This window comes from Ciona robusta, chromosome 8, assembly GCF_009617815.1.
Source record: "Ciona robusta chromosome 8, ASM961781v2".
In the NCBI taxonomy this organism is placed as follows: domain Eukaryota; kingdom Metazoa; phylum Chordata; class Ascidiacea; order Phlebobranchia; family Cionidae; genus Ciona; species Ciona robusta.
In genome coordinates, this window is record NC_143242.1 from 4,917,432 (window position 1) to 4,943,395 (window position 25,964).

The following is a 25,964-nucleotide window of genomic DNA, read 5'->3' on the forward strand; positions in this document are numbered from 1 at the left end:
GTTTAAATAAAATATATAAAAAAATTTTTTTACAATTAAATAGTTTAAAAATTGTATCAATTTTATTACAGTAGTGGAAGTGGCTATAAAACAGGTCATAAAAAAAATAGGAAGTAAAGAACAGCATTAATAAAATAGTGGTTTTATAGTAATCTAGTCAGTGTATAAACCTCTCATGACATAATAATGAAATAAGTGCCAACAAGGAAATACCTTAGAAATTAGTTTATAATGTAACAGGTAGACTTTTAATCAGCACCAAATGGTTATTACCATTTAATAAATAAAATAAATAAATAATTGAATTATGCAATAATAGACTATAAATTACCTATGCTATAAACATATTACATATATGATTCAATTTCTATCAAAAGATACTGTTATACCAACAAGGGGACTTGAACACATTATAATTTCTATCCAAACAATGTATATATATATAACACATAGGCTATTATATGAAACTTTCTTGTTTATTGTTTTTGTTCATAAAAACAGTTTTGTTAAGTAATTATCATATTCAAAAATTAAAAATATAATATAATTTGGGTAAGGTAATTTATACTCATATATAAACTATATAAAATAACTACTATGATTAAATACATCCTAAAAAAGACACTTCACACTCCAACTAACTAACAGAGAGCAATAAAAATGAATTCGGCCTAAATTTTCCTACTGCTACTACTATATAACAAATTATATCACCGCTAAATTATCAATACATAACAAATCTAACTCAAATTACAACTGAAAAAAAACACATTATTGTATCAATACATAAGTTATAAATTGCAATGTAACATTAAACATTTGCACGTCGTGAATTTGCTCTAAAACTAACACTAAAACCCACGAACGATAACTTACAACCACACGGTGTCAGTTTACAACTTGAACTTTGACAACCTCCGTTGCGCGTAGAAAAATGCGATAAATTCGAGATTACTCGTGGACCGCGATCGCCATTCAGAGGAAATTCGTCACAATCGAAAATTTCGCTAAAGGCGCCAAAACTTTGGTAATAATCGAGAAGTCGATAATTAATTTTGTCCTAATATATTTTTATTTAAAGGAAAGTGTTCGTATAAAAAACTCTAAAATACCTCCTGGTATTGATTAGACTATTAACGTGGTAGTTCTGCTTACGCCGTGGCCTTCGTGCTTTCGCTTCGAATCGGTTTTGGGTCTTTATTACTTGGACAAAACGCTCACTTCAAGAATTTAGTCTTGTACTGAAACTATATTTATATTTTCTATAAACCTAAATGTAGTAAATCACACAAGTTGTACAGAAGTTAACAATACAACTGGATTAACCAGTAATGTGCAACTTTTATTTAATAACAGATAACGCTCAAACATTACACAATGTTAAAATGAAACATAGATTATTTCCAAAAGATACCAAATTTTACCAACAGTGATTTTGGTGTCTGGAAAAAGAGGAACAAAAGTTTTATGAAGCAAAATGTACAATGTAAAAGCGACTTTGTAAAGCAGGTTACCCAGTTTTACTCTAAATCTGTTACTTGCTCTTTCAAGCAATATAAAAGCCAATCAATTGGTTTGTGATAACCAAGCATATGTATAATAAATTTAGACATTTTACATTAAAAATCAAGTAGGATTATAAATGAGATTTTCATTCCACAAAAATTGAATATATGTTAAACATAATTATTTATAATGTATTCTGTGCAGTTCTTTATAATAACCAGGTTAGATTGCAATGAAAACAGAGTTAAATGCATAGACACAAACAAAAAAAGCAAATACCAAAAGAGCCGCAAGTTAAGGCAGTAGGCCAATTTACAAAATGCCACATTTAAAACTTCGTATACAAGCTTCAAACAAAATTATTTCGAAAAAGTGAAAAATTAAAGAAAAAAAACAGGGCTTGATTTAAACCAGAACCTGGAACACCGACCTGAAAGCTCAATGAATATTTAAAGTTTACTAGTAGTTTTTTAAAAACCTCGAGTGTATTAAAATATAATTGCACTGTTGCCCAAACTAACTTAGTTCCGTAAGCTTTGGTTTAAAAAATCCAGCCCTGTGATGGCCTGAAGTATCTTACATAACATACGGTGTGTAAACTACAGACATAGTGAGAAATAAAAGCATAGTGTATATTGTGCAACACTTCGTACACATTACGCAACAATCAATGGTTCGTCGTCAGCGAAGCCAGAAATCATTGGAGTTTCCACATCTTCGTCATCGAGTCCATTATCAAAGTCATCGTTGTCGTTTACAAAAAATGCTTCACCTAAAAAAATATTTTCATGTTGGTAATTATAATTTACAGTCGGCTTTTTTACATTGCTGTAGTATTGGGTCCTCTTAAAAATGCCTTTTTTAAGTCGAAAGTTTATATACCCACTATTTCTCATTTAACTTAACTGTACTAGCAACCATGGATAAGTCTCCTAAGTTGCAACTAACAGGCAACCCCAAATTCATATATAATAAAAAATAGTAAAATACAAACCTGATCTAGGATCATAATGCGAGGAAACAAACGCATGATAAGATTGCTGGAGTCGCCTGTGCCGACGTACCTGTAAATATGTTGAAAGAAAGTTTTAATAGCATGAAATAAAAGTAAAAGACCTCATTCACATCGGATACAAATACATTTGTCAAACTTAAATCAATAGGAAAAAAAATAAAAAAATTTCAGAAAAAAAAAGATTTAATTTTTAACTCACCAAAAATATAATTCCTCCAACCAAAGAAATAAAAATAACAAAAGTAGAAACAGCAATTGCGATGACGTTTGTCGTGGTGAGACTTATGCTTCCGCTAGATGGCGATGAAGAAGCGTAAGTTTCTGAGTTCAAAACTTGGAAACTTTTCGAAGATTTTTCAGAGCAATTGTGTTTCGGACAATGTAGAATGAGGAAAATTGTGTACCTGGTTATAAGATGTCAATGTTACTAACAAAAACATGTTCTACTGTAGTTATAAAGTATATTGAGTAAAAGTAAATGGCCATATCACAGCACAGGTAAATTTGAGACAATCCAACCGATAGTTTTATACCCCGCCTAGTCCTAAGAGAACATTTACACCATCCAACTGTATACTTTGTGTTGCTAATTGCTGAGTGTTTAGTTTGATTGTTATAGCTTGGTTAATAAAATCATTTAATACCTTTATAATAGCTTATAGTAGAGTGAGGGGAGATGGGACACCTTTGGCTCCTAATATCCAAATATCCTGATCATGTTTTAAACATTTAATTACGGTATATGGGAATCATAAGGATATGGTTTTATAATTCTTTGAATATTCCTTGTTTACTACCAAATTAAACAAGAAAATATAGTGAACAGGTGTCTCATCTTTCCCCACTCTCTCTCTCTCTATATATACATAGTTTGGGTGAGTAAATTCATACCTTCCTTAAAATAATCTCTTGGAACCTTTTATAGTAAATATAAAACACACAGACACATGGACATTACTTACCATTTATGAGGTATAAGGTTTGCAAACGTCACCGCTCGTGAAGAATTTGAAATTTCAACAGAATCAAAACATGACCTGTCATCAGGGGTCGTAAGGTCACGACCCGGGCATATAGAAGCCTCAATGCCACGAACCACGTCTTTGTAAAACCCACTGAACTTGTTTGGTACGTTGAACACCAACTGAAAAAAAGTCTTTGTATTGCAGATAGGTGTACTGTATATGTAAGACCTATATACAGACACCGTGTATGTTGCAACAGCCACGTATTAAATCTCCTTTTTGGTGTCATACCGACAAAGTATAGGCATGGAAGTATTTTAACAGTGAGATTAAGGTGTATAAAGTTAAGCTACCATACATGGTGTGCATTACCGTGATAATTAAGTCCTTGATTTTCCACCCAGAGGACATATATGAAATTATACACATTATACACTGTCTCTATTTAGCACAGTATAACACATCAACACCTACCTCATAAGCTGTAGCATTAACAGGATATATACGCAGATCTGTCGGTGCAGAAACACTCTTTCCAGTATAGAAGTTAAATGAAGCATTTGCACTACCAACTGTTAATTAGTCTTGTTTAAATGAGGCGTATGGAATAATAGTAACTCAAAATTCATTTAATATTTTTATATAAATTTGGCTTAGTGTGAAAAACTGTCAAAATTGACGGACTGGTATTATTGTTACTACTTGACTTTAAATTTAAGCATGTTCGTCTATTTGTATAGTTTGAATTCGGATAATAGCTTTTTTGAATAGACGTTTTTAAAGTAATAACTTGATAGTAGTAATGTAATCTTTCACAGGGAGGTTTATAAGACTTCAAGCAAGGGGTTCTTAACTTTTTTACACCGTATTTTTTGTTATATAGTGTTAAAGTTGAAATAAACTGGAACTTTTTGAATTTTTTCATTAAAAAAGCCCCCCCCCAGGTTGGGAACCCCTGCTTAGAGCTACAAGTTCAGCTCAATTGTCCCCAATACTAAAACATCCAACAAAAAGTAGCATACCAAAATCTCAATTGCATTAACTTACATTTGCCATGTGTATCGCTTATAACTATCCTGTACGTTGTGTAAGGTTTCAAGTTCATCACTTTCTTGGAAAGCTTAAAATTATTTGAAGAATAATTTTTGATTTTTTTCTCGGTTTGTTTGGTCACGAGGTTGATCACATAGATATCATATGTCTGCAACATAAACATCATAGATTAAATATAAACGTTAAATATGAGATTAATCAAAAAAAAATTTAGTCATGATTTATCTTGCTTACAGAAAGTTTTTTAGATGATTCATGCTTATTGTCAAATTACCAAAATTGATTTGGTATTATAACATATATTATACATTAAAGTTCTAGTTTAATATCTTGGTCAAAGAGACGTATCCCCACACTGGAAGCAGCATCGAGCCTCAAACCCAGTATCCTCTAGCTACGAAGTGAGTACTCCCCCAAACTGTATCCAAATTTAATTAAACCGGCCAATCACATGAAACGCATACATGGTGTCTGTGTAATAAGTCAAATCTGGCCTAAATCCTAGGCCCAAGGACGCCACCCATATAAACAGAATCCAAATTTAGTTAAACCCACCAAGTTAGCATTCTCCTCATTAAACGGCGACTCCCACTGCACATCAGCTGAAGTAAGATCATCACCAACAGTGACATGTATATCTTGTGGAGCAATTGAGAAATCGGACAAGGGTGTCCCAACGTACGGTCTGCTCCAGTCCGTAACATAGGGTTGAAACACACGGACCTGGGTAGGTAGAAATACTTATGGTTTTAAGCCTAAAATCATCAGCACTTTCATAAAAATATACTCCATTCTGTGTTTATTTAAAGGCTTTTGTCGCTATAAATTGTCTTTTGTTGCTATATCTTGTCTTTTCAATATAACTATTGGTCAATTTTCGCTACGGTAATCAAAAAGACACATCACATAAAAGTTATTATAAAATTATTATTTTTTGGTAATTATGTAACGACAAAACATACCATGGTTACAATTGGCATATTGTGTCTTAAGCCAGTGATTGTTGTGTTTGTTCCCTTTACTTTCTTTGGGACCATAAGCTCTTCCTCACTAACTCCATAACCAACCTTGGAGAAAATAAAATTTACATTTTTATTAAAATCACTGTAATATTAAACACACATCATATAGAAATAGGCTGTACTGTAAATATTGCTATATGCACCTCATAATTGCACACAGGCGCACATAAGAGAAAATTGCACACATACTGCACATAATTGTACACAATGTGCCCACAGTCATACATACTGCACATAAATGCACACAATGCGCACACATCCACCAACCTGATATACAACAGCAGGATAACTTTGGGAATCAACGAGTTGAGTCCAAAATACTTGAACAGAGCTTGTAGTAAGTGATTTAACTCTAATAACATGGGGTTGGGTTATGGGGGGGCCAGTGGTGGATATATCCGACTGTGCATGGGAGATCAAACTGCCACCTGTAGTAATATGTTTTATTAAATGAAATATGTAGATTTATTGGACTATAAAGGGTAATGGGCTATGGGGAAAATAATAAGGGGTAATTGGCCAACAGATCTACATTCTGGGTTCGTCTCACTGAAAGCCTTTATAATATCAAATCTGTATGGAACTCCTTTTAAGGTATGCATATCTTTTTTGAAAGTTTACGAGACAATATGCTCTGCAATTATTTAACTTCCAAAATATGCAATTCGTAAAATAAGACAGAATACACAATGTATGCCAAAAACTGGCTCAGTAAGGTCTGGTTGGTAGCACCCTGGGTGTCCCGGTAATGGAGAAATGGGGCAATAGACCTACATCCCGGCTCACATGGTAAAATGTACTTGATAATATAACAGTAAATAGGATGAGCAGGAGCTTACTTATATCCACAGCATCAACATCGCATCTATAATGTGATGCTGGCATGAGACGTGTAATGTTGAATGCATGGGCTGTCTTCACTTCGTATCTCTGCGGTGTGCTAAGGGAGAAGCCAAGAGCCGTCACTTGTATGCTGTGGGAAAGATGTTATAACTTGACAGTGAGCACAAGGTTCATATTATGTTTGTCTGGTGCATAAGAAGACGTGTATGCTCTAACGTGACATTGAGCATGAGGGGTTTGAGTACACCATGTGTGGCTGGTTATAACTTGACTGTGAGCATGAGTTAAATACATCATATGTGTCTGGTTTATAAGAAGACGCCCATGTTATAACTTTAAAGCGAGCATGAGGTGTACGAATACACCATGTGTGTCTGGTGCACAAGAAGACACCTATGTTAAACTTGACAGTGAACATGAGGTGTATGAATACATTACGTGTGAGTGGTATATAAGAAGGAACCCATTCTATTTTTTTTTATTTTTTTTTTATTCTTTATGGGTGCGGTCCTTGTCAAGGACCTGGGATTTAGGCCAGATTTGGCCCATTACCCCAACACCCGGAAAAGCCCATTTAAGTCTTTTTTGCGTGCGGTGCCGCGACACCGCATCGCAGTCAGACGCGTATTGTTGGCACCATTTTTTATCCTCGTGTGCTTACGAGTTATACCATGCTTTTCAACTTTGTGCATGATTTTATTTGATATGGCTTACAATTTAGACAACCCATTAGTGACCGCTGGGTTGGAGCAATGTCCGTTAAGTGTCTTGCCCAAGGACACATACGCCGATCAGTGGTAGTACCGCTGCCGAGCACCGAACCAGGGACACTTTGGTTTCGATGCAAGCGCCTAAACCACTGGGCCACGGCGCCGGACATACCCATTCTATTACTTGACAGTGAACATGAGGTGTATGAATACATTACGTGTGAGTGGTATTACTGGTATATAAAAAGGAACCCATTCTATTACTTGACAGTGAACATGAGATATATTAATAAACTTACATAAACTTGTTGGCAGTTGATGGGGCATGTAACCACATTACTATGGCTGATGTACGAGAGTTTGTCACATGCGTTGTGAAAGTAGAAACACCTGCAATGTAAAAAATGTGATTTTTTAATCTGAATTTAACTTGAAATGTTCTTTTTACATTACTGTGTTAGATAAGACAATGTAGTATTATATATAGACCACCTTGCTACTTGTTATACTCACTCTTGTCTCATCTAACATTGAAGATGGTTAAAAAGTTGATTAAAACTGTACCATCTTTTGTGTTAGGAGAGAAAAGAGTAAGCTTTACGATTATTAAGCAGGTATTTATATAACACTCACTCTTGTCTTCTCTAACACTGAGGATGGTGCAGTTTCACTTAATCAACTTTAACCATCTTCAGTGTTAGATGAGACCAGAGTGAGTATAACAAGTAGCAAGGTGGTCTATATATAATACTACATTGTCTTATCTAACACTAAGGATGGTGTAGTTTTCGCCACTTTTAGGATGCAACAAAGGAGTTCTTTAAACTTGATATTGCAGACCGTCCTAAATCTGTGCTTATATAAGCAACCCTTACCCAAAGTAGCATGTACAATAGCACTCTTGTTACTGTCCAGTTCCCCATGAACTTTGGCAACCACATATATATTCCATACACCAGGCTGAACGTTTTGAAAGATAACACTTCTTGCCGTTGTTGACATTGTTGTAGGGTCACTACCATTGGTACTTGCATACACTCGATACCCTACAATGGTAAATAAATTGAATTAGCAACCTAGAAACCAAGGTTTCAATGTAACAGTCATGGTTTTTAATGTATCTAAGAGACTACTAGTTGGGAGTTAAGGTTTTTGAGTTGGCAGCTTTGGATTTGTGGCTTTAAACTGTCAGCATTTAATATGTGGCTTCGAATTGTTGGCATTAAACTGTTGACTTTGAATAGCTGACTTTAGAAATATGGCTTTTATCTGCCAGCATTGGATATAGGGATTTAAAATGTCAGCTTAAAATTTGTGGCTTTGAACTGTCTGCATTTGTCAGTTGCAATTTTAAAGCTATTTTTTTAACAGGACCCCAAAATACACACCTGCAATTAAACCATTAGGTTTTCTCGGAGCATCCCACATAACATATATGTTGTTGTTGCCGGGGTAATGGCTCGTACATTAGTGGGTGGAGAGGGTTGACCAGGTTGGGTTTTAAACGACAATAGCGTTTCAAATGGAAGGGTTTGGTTGTGAACATGAATGACGACTACGTAATGGTAGCTGGTGAAAGGGTCTAAACCTGGAGGAAAATAATAATGTTAGGTACTTTGGTAATTGGTACGTTTGATTGTTTTACTACTTGTTTAACCTCGCATAGCAGACAGTAGAAGGTATAACAACTTGTCATAATTGGAAAACCTTGTACCCACTTAAGAGTTACAGTGTATGTAACTTGTGGATGATTATTTTTGGCATCGATGGCAATTTGAATAACCTATTAGTGATCACTGGGTTAGAGTAATTGTTTTTTGGGCGTCTTCCCCAGAACACATACAAGGTGGCAGTTTTTTATACACAAAATACAAAGAACTCAATAAACAACTGCATTTAAAATATAACAGTGAACAATAAAATTTTCTCATACCTGAGATTTCAATATAGTGTTTTGTGGTCATTTTACTTGCTGCGAAACTTGTGCTAAACGCTTGATTTGGATCAAACTTTGCAAAATAAACGACGAATTTAGCCGTAGTTATGTTGGCAGGGAAGCTAGTGGCATGCCACGATATTCTGCGACATCTCTTCACATTGTTGGTGCACGGAGATGAACGGATACCGTATATGTACTGTAGAAGTTGATAGTTAGTCTGGTATAGCAGGAGGGGCTGGGATTTAGTTTTGCACAAACACAGATAGTTTCTCGGAAAGCATAAACTTTTTGGCTTGCAGGTTTTGCTCTTATGTTGATATTATTGAGGAGGTTTTACTTTGTTTAAGTAAAGTATGGTTCTTTTGGGTTTAATACAGAATTTGGCAAACTTTCAGCACACAAGCCAGTTTACGTTATTAATTTGACATGTAGGAAACATATTGACACAAAAATGTGTTGCAATAGAATAACACAATAATTTAGAACAACAACCTCTGGTTGATCAGAAATAAGAAAAATAATTAAATTCATTAAATCATAAAAACTAATCTGTACAAAACAAACAGTAAAGTTCTCACCCGACAGTTATTTTCATCTGACTTATCAGGGCAATCCACTATGTAATTACAACGTTGGTATACCATGGTGGGGCATCCTGGGGTCTGGGGTGGGATGAATATGACAGTGAGCTTAATTACAACATGTACTTATAATAATAAAATAATTGAGTAAGACATTGAAACGTTGTTTTATGGAAACCAATCAGCTAGAACAGCTGTTTTACACTCACAATGTTCTCCAAATTTAAAGTCTATAATTTCTACAACAATACCTCTCTCTATCTGGATTAGATAATTAACCTTTAGATTAAAAAAAGATTAGATTAAAAAAAATTAAAACGGTTCCCAAACCTAATAATGTAATGCCAGACTTGAATTCTTTGGAACTGCTTGTAGAATACCAAACTTTTCGCATTACAACTTATAGTTTGAAAAACAGAGTCCTAAACCCTAAACCAATTGTAATTTACTAATCTATTATCTTGGCAAATTTTTTCAAAAATAAACTTTGTCAAAATGATTATGAAACTTACAGGTGTAGAAACAGTAGTGATAAACTCAGCACATCCCTGTTCATCAGCATTGTCGCTACAATCAGGATATCCATTACATACGCTGCTACGTAATATACAATGGTTGTCCGCTGCACACCTGTGGTAATATGACATCATTAATGACATCATCACTGTTACTATGACATTGTATTATGACATCACATATTATTATGACATTATATAGTATTATGACCTCATCAATGAAAGCATATAGAATTGTGACATCATCAATGACATCATATAGTAATATGACTTCATCAATTAAATCATATAGAATTATGACATCATCCATGACATCATATAGTAATTATGACATCACAACTCACCTGTAAAATGAGGGACCACAATCAACAGTCGTACAATTCTCGTCGCTGTTATCCGAACAATCATCTATTCCATTACAATGCAAAGACAATGCAATACACCGGCCATTGTGACACGTGAATTGATCTGTGATGTCATAAAGTATGATTATGATTTAAGTTGCTTGTGTATATATGGAAGTTTAGTGAAAAAAGTACAATTGAAGAAATATTTCTGCTGGGTGTAGAATCTCTGTTCTTTTTACAGTGATAAGATAGAATACATTATAAATGCACCTTAAATGATTTTATGCCGTAGCTCAGTTCTAAGAAAAAAAGATTTGCATTACTGTTTTAAGGAATAAATGAATTTTCCGCAAATACAACTTGTTAAGACTTTTTCTCTTACCTGTTCCACACTGTTGCCCACAGTTCTTTTCATCAGCATTATTTCCACAATCATTATCCCCATCGCATACAAACCTATCTAATATACAGGTCCTTGTACCACAACACCACAGTAAGTATACCCATCAACACAGTGCATGGGGTTGGCTGTGGGGGGTGCAACACTTGTACAGATGACATGTTACCACTACAGTGTGGAACTCCACAGTAGTCCCACCTGGGAAGATAAACATGTTGTTAAAGTTATGTTGATTAATATCAAGATGTATCAGTAATTTGGGTGATGTTGTACGCTTTAGTGCTAAGGTTGAATGTGGTTATATGCACAGGACAAAAAACAGGCAGCATTTTGTAATTTTATATCACCTTTTCCTATATTTTATTAACCTAAAACAATAATAATTAATGCATTGGTGTGAGCTATAGTTTTGATTAATGTCCTGTAGTGAACTTAAAGAATGGCATTTATAAATGTCATTTATTTTACTATTTCTACTGATACCTTGTCATGTATTATTTGCAGGACTTTGCCCATGGCTTTACTGAACAATGTCAAATATTAAAGAACGCCATCTACGCCCTCATTTATTTATTATATTAAGATCTATAATGGTCTTACCTTTTTGTTGGGTCAGTTGTATAACACCATAAACCCCTTATATCATTATCCGGGTTCCTGCAGTAATTATGATGGGTGTTCTGGGCCAGAAGTGGGGTCGGAAGGGGTGGTTAGAATCCCATCTTTGACACGTACGCCCGGTTTTTGTATAAGAACGAGTACCTTGTGTGTAAAGAACTTACTGTGTTATGCCAGTAGGTATAAATTGCCTAGTAAAGGCATACAGGGTGTTAATGTAATAAGTTAATTCATATTTATTACTGGGTGTAGGAAGTACATTAGTGGGGCTTAGATTATAGCAATCTAGGCATAGATGCCCAACGTGTGCATGTGTAGGCATTGGATTGATTATGATACCCTATGTAAATAATCATGACACAAATTGTAACAGTGTAACTGATTATGCACCATTCATAAGTAATAACTTGGGAATATGGTCTAAAATACACTCTGGTTTCTAAGAGGTAGTATCCATGACCCTAGGAGTGAGGTAATGGGAAAAACTAACCTACACCCAGGGTGCCAGACATAAACAGCACACATGGGGTAATCTACCTACACCCCAGGAGTGCCCCCTTACCCACAACAATGTACCCACCTTGATAGTCATACCCATTACCCACCACACAGCCAGGGGTATCCCCCACGAAGTTGGGGCAGCCCCGTTCATCTGACCAATCACCGCAGTCGTTGTCCCCGTCACATTTGTAGAAACGGAAAATACAAAGTTGGTTCGCACACCTGTAGTTAAGAGTTAGATATGTTGGTCCATATTTAATGTTAAAAAGTAATAAAGGTTTTTAAATACAATAGTAAAAATTAATATTAATTAGGTGTTTGGTTAATACATGAACAAGAGGTACACATATAAACTCGATGAAATGATAAACTTATACATTTTTCCTTTTGCCTCAAAACAACTGAAGCCAAATTGCATGGGAATTTAAAATTGGTTTTGAAAAGTTAAAGAAAACATAAACCAACATACAATTATTGAATAGTTATTAGCTATCATATTAAAGATAAACTAACCTGAACTGTAGCAAGTCACTAAAGCAAGGTAGATGGTGAGCGGTGGCGTGCTTGATGTAGTGTTGCAATCAAATTCATCGCTGTCGTCGCCGCAATCGTCAACGCCGTCACATCGCCACACGAGGGGGTAACACATTCCTGAGGTTCGGCAGGGAGGTGGGTTGACCCGCATTCGTGGGGGGGTAAGGTGGGTATAGGGATAGTTGTGGTGGTGGCTGGGGGAAAAGGGTAAAACATGGGTGCATTTAATTATGATGGTTTTGTAAGTTAGGTGATATTCTATTATGGGTTAGGTGTATGCAGAAATACAGTGGTGTATGTAGAAATATAATAAAAGTTAGCTGTATGTAAGAATACATTGCTTGATACTGATAGTGAGGAAGTGGCAACCACGGATAAGTCACTGAATTTCCCACCCATTAGGATATAAATAGGTAAACCAACTAAAATTCGAAATGGTGTAACCAGAAACTAAAATAGCTTAAGCAACTTGGCTGTGGACATGGGAGTGGCAACCACTAATAAGTCACTCATGCTCCCACCAATGAAGAAATAAATGACCAAACTAAAACAGACATATTCGTTTATCTAAAAACTTAATAGTTTCAGCAAAATCCGACATAAGTCATTCAATACCTGGAATTGTTGGGCAGTTCAGCTCATCTGAACGATCCGCGCAATCTGCAGTGCCATCACAGAACCACCATGTATATATACACCTTCCGTTATTACATGGGTGTTGGTGCATATTGGCACATGTAGTGTTAGTATGGTGGGTACAGTTAGCTTCATCACTACCACCAACACAGTCAATATCTCCATCACAAACCCACAATCGTGGAAAGCAATGTCCTGACCACGAACTGTAACAATATATCAATGTTAACAGTTTACAGTTTTATGACTTTTTAAATCTTTTTTGTTTACTACCAAATGGGACGAGAAAAGGAATAAAATGATGTCCTATCTTCCCCCACCCTACTATTCCAATGTTAACATTATATAATATGTTAGCATTGTTAGGTAATAGACCTAATACTGTTTGATCCATGTTTTATTGTTATAAATTTTAATTTATAATTTTAAATGCCTAAAAATTATAAACTGCATCAGTGTGACCTATACTTAATAAACTTCTGGTAAATGCCTAAAAATTATAAACTGCATCAGTGTGACCTATACTTAATAAACTTCTGGTTCACAGGGAGATGTTGATTTTAACTTAGCAAGCAGACCATGCAAGTCACATGTAAAACACATATGAGATCAGAAATATGGGTTGTATACGCAATAAATATTTTTTGGTTAAATCTTGGGTTTTCAACGAGGATCTCACCCATATAGAATGCAATCTTGTCCAATAACATACAGATGGATAGAAAAAAGGGGTGTCGGGAAGAGAAAAGGCCAGTGTGGGTCAAAACTCCTATAAAGATAAACTTACTGTGTAGGTTGTGCACAATAGAACTGATATGTGGAATCGCATGTAGTAGTTGGTTGTGTTGTATTCACACAGTTCCTTTCATCAGACCAATCTCCACAATCATTATCTCCATCACAAGTCCACCTATGATGTCACAATGTTATGTTTATATTCTATTCTTTGTGGGCGAAACCCCACAGCGTGACATGCTATGGGACCTCAGATTTAGGCCAGAATTGGTCTATTGTACCATAGGACCTCACGTCCTGACCCATATATATAGTAGGGTGGGGAAAGATGGGACACCTTTAGCACATAATACCAAAATATTCTGATCCTGTTTTAAACAATTAACAACGATCTATGGAAGCCGTGAGGACACAGTTTTATAAAAAATCATTGAATGTTTGTTTACTACCAAATTGGAGGAGAAAATAGATTGAAAAGGTGTCCCATCTTCCCCAACCTACTATAACATAAATTTGTCACTTACGCTTTATTCTTGCAGTGTCCGTTATCACATAAGAAAGATGTGGAGTTATCACACGTGGCGTACTGACATCCTTGCTCATCAGAGCTGTCCCTACAGTCATCATCATGGTCACATTGCCAAGAGGTTGGAATGCATCTCATGTTGTCACATTGAAACTGGTAGTCTGTGGACAAGTGTATGTTGCAAGAACAGAGGTTTTTATGTGCCATGGAAACTGTGTATATCCATTATAAGGGTTTTTATAATATTTCGAGTGTAGGTAGATATTAAATTCATATTTAAAATGTATACTTTTTGTGCAAATTTTGCTTAGCAGGAATGTATATGTATATGCATGTAGAATAGATTCTATTCGTGGATGAGGTTCTGTAGCGTGACGTGCATTGGAGCCTTTGATTTAGGCCAGAAATGGCCCATTACCACAACATTAAGGAGTATAAGCTAGATACACTTGTTATGTATCCTCAAGTTCTACATTTCAATATATAGCAGGGTGGGGAAGATGGGACACCTTTAGCCAATAATATCCAAGTATCGAAATTGTGTTTTAAACAATTAACAATGAGAGTCGTAAGGGTACGGTTGTATAGTTATTTAAATGTTCTTTGTTTACTACTACAAGGAACGAGAAAATAGAGTGAAAATGTGTCCCATCTTCCCCCATCCTACTATATATTGAAATGTATATATACAAACTTTTCTAAAAGGTTAATAAAATTACCCACTAATATTGCACCAGATGCACTTGTATCTGAACCTACCTTGACAATGATTTGTTCTACAATCATTTTCATCTGATCCATCACCACAGTCGTCTTGGCCGTCACATACCCACGATTGTAACACACATCGTTCGTTGGAACATAACATCTCATTGCTCTGACAAGTCTTGTTTGTAGCCTTGACAATAAATAAATTTATTAGGTATTCTTAAGATCAAAATAAACAAGAAACTGTGCTTCTTAATTTCTTGATTACAAAAAGTTGGTTCCTAATTAATTTGGTTAGACCACATACAACTGGGTCTATTGGTGAACAAGAATACTTTTGTTTATGGCCTTGTTTGGTTAAGAGACTGTTTGTTGAAACTGGTAAATAAAATAACTAAAGCTACAACATTTAAACCGTCTAGGTCAATATATTATTGAAGGAGCAGGGGCCATGGTTACTAAGTCTCTGAAAAAGCCACAAACTATAAAAAGTAAGACGCAAAATAAAACACCGCTATATTCTTATTATAAGGTTATTAACACATGATTTTTATAAAACTTAAGTTGTGAACAAAATATTAGAGATAAGGTTGATAAAATAAATCTAAGTTATTTTATTAATAGGGCTTGAGTTTCTCTAAAAAAGGAGACAACAGACTACAAAAAATAATAACACCTGTACAATTTTATAATGTAGTTGCTAAATTGACAGAATTGAGGTTAAAATTAATATAAATACAAGTAAGGTCCTCACCACACATGATGAATTGGTGTATAATTGATGGGGTGGGCACGTGCAAACCTCGGAACCATCTGGTCGATAACTGACTAAGACTTCACCACTTGAACTGCACATACATTTGCCTGTCTGTGGGTAAATAATGTAGTTAATATACATGATGCATATGATATGAATACAAAATACTACTATGAGATATATGTAATATGCATTATACACAAGCGAAGGGCTAATGTTTTCTCTTTGTTTACAACATGTTTTTCACAGTTGTTTTAAAATTTTTGCCACCCCAAAAAGTAGGAATTTCCCTAAAAAATCGAAGCCTATGTATGTATACCATTATAGCTTTAAAGGGTATATGTAATATGGATATTATTATATGATATAGCTAATATAGATATTACTACAGGCGTCCCAATTTTTATTTTAAATAAAATATGGGGTGACATTGTTAAAATGCAGGTACATACATAGCGACAAATAAAGGAAACTTCATTTAATAATATGTCAAATACTGTATAAATAGGCCTATCTTGTTTGTATGTACACTTAACAGCATTGTTACAAACACATTATGTCCTCCCCATTTAAAATTGGGGTGACATGCAAAATTTTTTTGTTAACATTTTGTAAAAGTAGCAGTTTAATTTATTAAGAACTAAATAATATACCTTAAACAGAGCATAAATTTAATTATAAACCAGAGATACCCTGTTCAGGGCCATGTATTATAACATAATTGATTAGTTTTTTTTTAGACCTACCATATGACCAGTTGTTGTAGGCACTGCTGTGCATAGTTGGGTGCATTTCTGTGTCAAACACGGGGAGGGGTGGGCACTTTGGGACTGACGTGTAAATATCTATGATGTAACAATAGTGTTTTATTTCATCATTGTATGTATGTGGGTACGGTCCTGCATTGTGACACATCATGGAACGTTGACTAGGATTGGCCCATTATTTTACAGTATAATATACATTTCTTGGATTATAAGTTTAAAAATATTGCCATATTTACAGGATGCATTGGGAAGAGATATTAATTGCATAAAACAGTTTAAGTTTTATTTATATCTTGGTATACAGTAACCAATATCGGATACTTACCTTAAATGAATAAAATCTTCCTTGAAAATAATTGGACCCAATCATTAAATGGTCTGTATCAACAGAGTATTTATCTCGGAAGTAAATCATGTCACCAGTATTCATCCAATACAATTTGCTCTTGAACACATCAATTGTAGTAGTGTGGTATGTAGTAACTGTGTTTGTTAAGTAAATAAATAAATAATAATAATATTGGTTGGGTAAATATTAATGTTATCATTGTGCAATAAATTAAGGTGTTTGACAAACACTTTAATCCCTCCCAAACAGTTTAATAAAGCCAAGCACTTTCATCCCTTTCCACTTTAAAACTAAGTGAACTAGGGATCGTAGTGAACTTTAGGAGTAGCCCAGAGTATTCCAAATTTGCACAAATTACTGCATATATTATACTAATAAAGGCTGGCTAAAAATGTTGGGAGAATAAAAGGAGTCAGAGAAAAAAGACTTAAGGTGGCTGTACACAGTATCCGGCATGTGAACTCGCTTGCGAAGTCATATGCAAACCCATTACCGAGTTCCGCATGCGACAGCGAAATTCGGAAAAAAAAACAGAGAAAACAGACGAATTCAGCCGCCTACTGTGTACAGAGTATTAACATTGGTGTAAAGATTTAATTTCAAAATATTTTTTTAGGAGCAGTTTTGCTTTTAAAATATGGTGGTATCTTTAGATAACATACGAGTGTTTTTGTTGGTTTGCCTATTTTATCATAGTAAAGAAAAAAAAATCCTTAAGAACTACATACTAGGGGAAATATGCAACTCTTGCCTAAATTGTAAACCCTTGATTTATTAATTGCTGTACGACCTCACCCATATAGAATAGAACATATACCTGGCAAACGAGCTAATGTTCTGATTCGCGTGCCATCTAAAAATGCATGGAAAACCCTGGATGATTGGAACCAGTATAGATTATCACTTGGTAGGTCCAACTTCATATTATGGACATCACTTCTATGTAACGTGTGTATTAATGCTGTTACATTCGTACCATCCATGTTCATTCTATATATTATAGCAACATGTGTCGTGTTTGAAGAACCTGCAAATAAAGAATTTACAGGGTTTTATTTATAGTTGATTTTTAATGTCACAAAATCTGGGTAAAAACGTCTTGTCGCATGACAGATAAAACTTTGTTTTTTTTATAAAAAAACATATTTATTTAATTTTAAAAGATCCGTTGCTTAAAATATAACATGTCTAATTTAATTGCAGCAAAATAAAGTAGGGAGACGTTTTATAGAAGTAACCTAAAACCCTAAATGTGTATGTATATAGGTTTTTACATTCTTAAAAAAACGACAAATTTTGAATACTCACATGCAGTATATATATACCCATGCGTTGGGTCAATGGTCATATAAGTTTGCTTATATAAACATTGTGGGTTCTCCAACATACGAACGAATTTTCCCTCCATGTTAATTACATTAACATTCCCATCACACCAGTAGATATTACGGGACAACCAATCTACTGATAGTGAGCGTATGATCCGTGATCCAGGGTTAAATAGAGTGGTTGAATTGATTTGCACTGTAAAGTGAAATATATTTAAACATATGCTTGATTATATCCATTGGACGAGGTTTTATAGCGCAGCAGGCCAGAGTTGGTCCACTACTCAAAATAAATTTTAAATATAATTACTGCAGGATTGTTGGTAAAAAAGTATCGTTATAAATTAATATAATATTGTATTAGAATCACAGGTGGTTTTTTAAACTACATAGGGCCTAGAAGTTTGTGGGGCATAAACACTTGGTAATCTGTATATTTTCTAATCAACCTGCACTAGAATTTTATTCTGATTTTCGATTTAGAATTTTGTTGGCAGCAGCGCAAAGTGTGCAGTATTTAGTAAAAAAGCAATGATTTAAAAGTTTGATGAAGTATATCTTACCTGAAGTTGTCACATTAAAGCAGGTTACTTTAATCCTCCCATGATAGACCCAATATAAACAGTTTGTTTTGTAGTCAAAGTCAAACAGATGAATTCCTGGTACAGCATTGTTAAGGAGGACACTTTGGTTCGTTACCATGTCATATCTTTGTAGACCTATTTGAAAATTATAAGCTGTCAAAGTCCATATGCGTGAGGTTTTTGATCGTTTTTTTTTGACAAAATTTAGGGAGACAGGTCAGTTATACAGTTTTACACCATAGTCGTCAAACATGGGGAACCTTTTTAATTCATGTGTTAAATACTGTTTATTTTGGCTCTGCCTGTTTTTTTGACACCTAACAGCAAGAGAAAAGCTATTTGTCTGCCTGTTTGAAAATGTCACCTTTGGCACCTCTAATGTTATGCATATGTCAATGTCTGCGGCATATGAGACAAGTGGTGCCAGCAATATGAAGCAGTTTATGGACATATAATAATAAGAATCATTTCGATAAGTGTGAGGTCTTTGATGAACTAATCATTTTAAAAACAAAATAGCAACTTTAAAGTGCGGCCACTATAACAAAAAAGTAGCTTTTTAATGCGGGTAAAAAAGTAGCTTTTTAAATGCGGCAAACTAAGGCTATAAACCCAGGTTCTGTGACATGCCTCGCCAAAGGACCTTACTCGTATTCGTATATAACACCCCCGTTAAAAAAAACCCACCCACCAATAGAAGTTGAAAGTATCATAAATGAATTTTCCTCTTGCACTGGGCAAGGTACAAGGTCCGGAGCATAATGGCTCTCCGCTGACCCCCCCTGGCAGATATCTCCTTCTAGTTTCCGATAACCTTTTGTTCTGTTGTAAAATTTCCCAGCGCTACATGTTGGTGGGACCTGTGTGTAAATAATGTTTATTTCAATTACCAAATATATATATATATATACATATATATATATATAAATATTTAATATTTGATTTGATGTATTATAATAAACTATCCTTTAAAATGAAAACAAATTTGTTTAATTAGTTTAAATCTTAAAAATATAATTTACACTAATTTCTTTTTAAATTATAAGAAGTTTTGAAAACAGTTTGGACAATGCAACAGTTGCACACTTGCACTGCATAAGCTTGCATTACAATACGTAGAAAGACTTTTACATGGTAATACACAGGAACTATGATGTCATAATACCGTGACGCATCATCAAGACAAACACAGATAGGGACAGATGATTAATGACCTCACCGACATGGATTGACTTGTGACAATAAGCATTGTGATGTAATACACTAACAACATATTGCAAAAAACTATTGCAATAATTACTACATGGCAAAAAAGGGAGCTTGTATTACTGGAGGAAAAAATACCAGACCATATCCATTTAGTATATTGTTGTATTAATTGTTGGTATGAATGTATAAAGTGTAGCAGCAAAATATATATTCAAGCGCCACACATGGTCACAATTCCTCACAAAACACAGAATGTAAAACACTGGTTTAAATCCTCCATGACTGTACATATACATGGTACCGGTGACATAGCCCGGCAAAAATTATTATTTTTAGTGGAACATAGATCTAAAATTGTAAATCAACCTAACTCGGTATGAAAACTTTTTAAGTAATAACAGAACCAAAAGCTATAATTTTTTGGTTGAATGGACTAATGACCAAAAGAATAAAATCTCCCTAACTATGCAACAGCGTGTATGAAAAATGAGAACTAGCACAAAACATAAAACTACCTGGTATGGATCCATTGTACTTGTAGGGTTAGGAACACAATATATTCCCCAGAAATTTGGAACATGGAATCCAGCATCACATTCGAAGTCTAATCTTGTACATTGACATTGTTTAATTGTTGTAGGACGGTCGTAGTTACGCCCATTGTAGCAGTTTGCGTGCTGTGTGTGGAGAACTATGTTAATATTATGAAAATAATAAAGTCTTCCCGTAAACTACTTTGCTAACAGCCTTTTGATTTCATATTTACATTACATTTATCAGGGTAATTAATTAAAATATTAAAAATGCTCCAATGACTGTAAGACATATGGCTGCTAAAACTATTGTGTGTGTGGAAAACTAGCTTAGTAATATAAATATAATGGTGAATGGTGTTGTGACGTTTTATTTACATCACATTGTTAGAGTAAAAAAAATATAAATTTAAATATATATGTTTATACACATTTATGTTATTTTATTGATGAAGCAGATACAATAGACATGTTGAGTGTCTATAAAAAGGTACATGTTCATAAAAGGTTGAGAAACACTGTTGTACAGACAAAGAGACAATGTAATTTTATAATGAGAAAAGGAAATACAAAATACACATAACAGTTCAACAAGCTATATATAGCCCAGTTTAAACAGAACGTGATGAATAAGTGATACTTGTTTATTATCCTTGCATTGCAGGGCAAGGGCAGTCATTATAACACTGAAGTCCTATTCCATGATAATTGTAATCTTTGAACCAGGTATACAGATTTTTGGATGTATGTTTTTTCATTAAAACCATATTTTTTCGTTGCTCTAACAACTGTACAGCACAGGACTTATAATACTATTTATTTAGTTTTATCAAAATAAACACAGTAAATATTCCACAGTATACACATAATATCCCACATTATTTTACCCCGATACTATTAGAGTTTTCCAGTAAGAAGGAATAATATTCATTGTTTTATTACAAAGGCAGGAAGTGATGTCAAAATCGATTAAATATTACAATTCAAAACCCAGAAGGGTTATTTAAAGTGCAATTCATATTCAGTATTTTTTAATAATATTTTAAAATGTATATATATGACATAGGGTGTTGGGTTTTAGATTTTAAACTAATTTTTCTCATTTTTAAGGTTAATTCCAACCTTTACTTTTGCCACAAGACATAATATTTTTATGATGGCATATGATATATAAGCTGATCATATGTCACCATAACGAATGTAGAATTTATTAACTAGTCCGCCATGTGGTAGGACTTCATCTGTTTATATCAAGTAACCTTGGTAAAATCTCATGCATAGCAGAGGAAATGTTCTTTTTAACAGAATATACGTAAATTTATTGTACCAAAGATCGATTTCTTAAAAAAAGTAAAAAGTTTCCAAATATCTAAAACTGAACACAAGTAAAAAATGACCGAAATCCGCCACTAAATATCTCATATATGAAATGTAACAATTACCTGTCTCCTCCTTTTATATTTAGTTTGTCCACCCATTATACAAGTGACTCCCCTTTCATCAACCGGTGACCAATCCTTATAATCCTCATCCTTGCATTTAGCTGGTAACACAGCTCGTAGATCAACCTGGTGCATGTCATTACAAAATTACAAGTAGAAATAAATAAGAATATTTAGGATGGTGAGGTTCTAGTGAGTGATGTAAACACACATTGTATGCATCTGTTTGACATACTATTTTGTATTTCTAAAATTTGGATAGGCACCGACCCTGCAGTGGCAAGGTGGTCCACAGTGATAGTACCAATAAAATTTTCTACACCGTTTAAAACATACGCAGGAGCGCATGTCTAATTACCATGTAATCTTACAGTTTAAGAATGAGATACTGCCTATCTTGGTGAATAACTGAACATATCACACAAAAAATGGGAGTAATTATGATAGGGTAATAAGTAAACTTAAGTCCGTACCCCACGTACCCTCACATGTATATAGCACTTAGAACCTCACAAATATAGAACATAAATGGTTCAACACACCTGTACAATGACCCAAGAATGGACTCCAGTGTTAGTTGATCCAAACACAGTGAATACTGTGCTAGTTTCGCCAGGTTCAGTCATTAAGCCATAGACACGAATGGTCTCGTTATAAAACTGGTGAGTGTCCCATGTTTGTCCTGTAAAATACGGAAATAACTTGGCGAAAAAGAAAACAAAGGAATAGCGTGGGTGGAAACTTCCATTCTTTTAAAAGTACATTGTCTTAAGCATTTTCCTAATGCAAAGCCTGCATAACAAGTATCTGTACTGCATTTGCATGCATTTTTAAGTGTGCATCATTCTAAGTGTGTCTACAAAAGTAAGGCTTTAATATATACGATTGGTTTGGGCCTTTGGGTAATGACAAAAATCAATTTTACAAATAAACAAAAACACCAAAATGTTAAAAACTACACAGAACTGGCCTAGTTTCATAAAAACCATTTTAGGCAATTATCAGCATCACATTAAACTAAAATGAACAACAGACATGACAGTAATAAATATTAATGTTGAAAGTCACATGGTTATGTTGTCACCAGGTCGCTATATAAAGCCTGAAGGCAAGTATTTTAATTCACAACTCATAGCGTAATTAAACACAGTACGATACATGAGACCTGAGACCGTATAATTAGCTTAGAAACACCAGCCTATAATGGCTAAGTGCTTAAACATATTACATTACACGTAGCCGCATTAAATCAGCTTATGGTGCAAAAAGGTTTAGAAAAATTAAATAAGCGCTGCAGCTGAAAATGACTATGAATATATGTATATATATATATATATCTAAATACAATTTTTAAAGAAAACAAAAATGTAATAAAGTGTTGGCCAAACACAACTTAACTTTTAGAAACACCATTTAAAATGGTACAACCAATTTTTATTTCTTGTTTTGTTGATCACAACTATAAAAACATGTCCAGACAGGTCCAGCATACAAAGTCATATAAATAACATGTAACAATCCCAGAAGAGTAACAATATACTAACAACTTGTACCACACACCTTGATTAGTTGAATACCACAGCAGGTTAGATCTTTGAAACTGCATGACTGCGGCAATAATCCCACCATGGTCCCCCATACGTAGAACCATAATCCAGATAATATCTACAACATACAACATTGTTGACTATTTCATAGATGTGATCAAAAAGTGCAGAATATGGTTTATTGCATAAAGTGCCAGGAATGGATAAAAACAGTAGAATAATACTGTAACAATTTTGCTACCAGGAATTATGTATTATATAAATTGGCTGCTCAAAAAGCAATAATGTTATTATAGAAGCATTAATGTTGTTATAATTACACCAAAACATGATCATGGTATGACACAACAAAATAAAACATTATATAAACCTAGTTTGGTAGGTTAAGCTAACAAATCGTGTTTACAGAATAAATGTCGGACAATCTTAATTTATCCGTGATAATAAACATAAAATGACCATCAGTTAGTATAGATGGGAATTTTTTGGAAATTTCGCATAGCATTTTTTGGAAACTTTGCATTGTTTATTGTTTGAAAAGGCATACGGTATAAATTCTTTGAACATGGTGCCATAAAATAGGCAATTAAATATCGCCATCGTAGTGTGTAACATAGGGGTAGTGTTACCATTGCCATACCACATGAGAATTATTACATCACATGACATGTGACTGTGATGTCATATTACATGTTGTAATGAAACCATGTTTACAGACACAAGGTTAGTTAAACATTCGTTGCTCCTGGACGGCAAAACAATTTTAAGGTTTTCCATCAGTTACTATTTTGCTTTCATTTTGTTTCATTTTTTTTAATTGCAGAAGTAAATATATATTTTAAAATACCTTAACACAAAAATTTCTCAGAGAAAACTAAAACAGGCTAATTATAATTAAAAAACCTACATTTGTCCATTGCCTTGTTATACTGTAGTTGAAGTCATAAGAATTTCATTATTATTGTACTAAAGGTACTTTTTGTTTTCTTAAATTGCCTAAAACTTCCTAAATAATAACTTAAACAAACTTACATTTGTCCAGTGTCTTCCTGCCGAGTCCGAGAAAAACAGACTTGGGTCAGTTCGGATACTTTTGCCAATGTTTCCCTGGCCCAGGACGAACCCTGGGGCAGAGGGGACTGAAAATATGGGGTTGGATCGAGTGCTGGGGTAAGCTTGGTGGAAGGCTTGGGTTAAATGGAGAGAGCAACCACTTCTGTGGGGTAGGAATTAGGTTAGTTATAAAGGATTGTATGCAGAATCAGAATTGCATTTATTATCACAAAGTGGAAAACTGACAGTGGGTAGAAAAATTCTTGAACGAGAAATTAATAAGAGTTTAAATAGAAGAATGTAACTGTATTACATATCATCATTTAGTTAAAACGCTCCGGACTGTACATTTTGAGATTCAATCATGTTTAAATTATTTTTGGAAAATATTTATTAAGTTGTGTCACTGTATTGGAAATTATACAAATAATACACACTACACATAATTGGTATGATAATGAATAAATAATAAAACATATTGCTATTGATTATTGAAAAGTGTGAAAGCTTTATTTATTTCTACAATAGTAGAATAGTCTTAAAACTATGGGTGTGAAACTGTGAGTGTAAACAATATTCTTACCTTAATAAGGTTTATAATATAGCAATCAAAATAGTAAAACAGAAAAGTCACTTTGTATAGTTGCTATCACAGGTATACTGTGAATGTCACACACACACGCACGTACACACACAAACGCACTCATACATACCTTACAGAGCAATTTATCTTTGCTCCTGTTGCGTCATATTCAGGAGCAGGAATATGCTCCCAAAAACCTCCTTTATCAAAAGTGATAAGAGACCTCATGCTCCCTGCATCATACACTTTTCCCGGCATTGACGACTTGGTCATCACATTAGCAATGAAGATGCTCTTCATTCCACTCACTTTGTGAATGTCGGCAAACCTCTTGTTGGCATATAAGCTGTGGAATTAGGTTGGGGTTTAGTGGATGTTAAACTATATTTTGAGTATGGGCGAAAATTAAACAATTCATAAATTTGTTCTATTAGTTCAGTTAGCATATAGGCTTGTTGGCATATAAGCCAAGGAATAAAGTGGGGTTTATTGGATGCTAAACTTTATACTGGGTAAAAGGGAAAATAAGAAAGGTTGGTTGAACTTTGTGATTAGGATAATAGAGTACATGTCTCTTTATCTCGCCTTATCCACATATAGAATGGAAATGAAGAAAAAAGCAAATAAAATCCCTAGCCCTTGAGATTAGATTGAAAAA

The 25,964-nt window shown here is 34.3% G+C and overlaps 1 protein-coding gene across 3 annotated transcripts; it reads right to left on the bottom strand.

Annotated features, from left to right (window-relative positions):
• Positions 1-1,321: 1,321 nt before the first annotated feature.
• Positions 1,322-24,848, bottom strand: LOC149732584 (sortilin-related receptor-like). Of its 3 annotated transcripts, none has more exons than XM_089882659.1 (20): positions 12,095-12,237; positions 11,497-11,658; positions 10,879-11,094; positions 10,494-10,617; positions 10,147-10,264; positions 9,632-9,715; positions 9,048-9,249; positions 8,503-8,702; positions 7,990-8,160; positions 7,414-7,504; positions 6,401-6,534; positions 5,829-5,989; positions 5,502-5,606; positions 5,095-5,262; positions 4,534-4,687; positions 3,961-4,058; positions 3,484-3,665; positions 2,721-2,925; positions 2,501-2,570; positions 1,322-2,278 (listed from the first exon to the last, which is right to left on the bottom strand). In XM_089882659.1, the coding sequence occupies exons 8-20, from the start codon at positions 8,540-8,542 to the stop codon at positions 2,163-2,165; spliced, it is 1,695 nt and encodes a 564-aa protein (XP_089738785.1). In that variant the 5' UTR covers positions 8,543-8,702; positions 9,048-9,249; positions 9,632-9,715; positions 10,147-10,264; positions 10,494-10,617; positions 10,879-11,094; positions 11,497-11,658; positions 12,095-12,237; the 3' UTR covers positions 1,322-2,162. The 3 variants fall into 3 exon arrangements, 2 of the variants coding, with proteins under 2 accessions (XP_089738785.1, XP_089738784.1); XR_016385525.1 differs by lacking the exons at positions 1,322-2,278; positions 2,501-2,570; positions 2,721-2,925; ... (12 more) ...; positions 10,147-10,264; positions 10,494-10,617 and adding exons at positions 12,529-12,743; positions 13,165-13,391; positions 13,973-14,095; ... (12 more) ...; positions 23,684-23,788; positions 24,703-24,848 and having other exon boundaries at positions 11,011-11,094; XM_089882658.1 differs by lacking the exons at positions 1,322-2,278; positions 2,501-2,570; positions 2,721-2,925; ... (15 more) ...; positions 11,497-11,658; positions 12,095-12,237 and adding exons at positions 12,394-12,743; positions 13,165-13,391; positions 13,973-14,095; ... (12 more) ...; positions 23,684-23,788; positions 24,703-24,848.
• Between the last annotated feature and the right edge of the window lie 1,116 nt (positions 24,849-25,964).

Excerpts from the sequence above, each read along its gene's own strand:
- LOC149732584 (XM_089882658.1), bottom strand. The coding sequence starts at position 23,774 with ATGGTTCTACGTATGGGGGACCATGGTGGGATTATTGCCGCAGTCATG. Across the intron at positions 18,055-18,335 it reads TGGGTATATATATACTGCAT|GTTCTTCAAACACGACACAT; the intron begins GTGAGTATTCAA and ends CTTTATTTGCAG. Across the intron at positions 15,345-15,908 it reads ACACCAATTCATCATGTGTG|GCTACAAACAAGACTTGTCA; the intron begins GTGAGGACCTTA and ends TTTATTGTCAAG.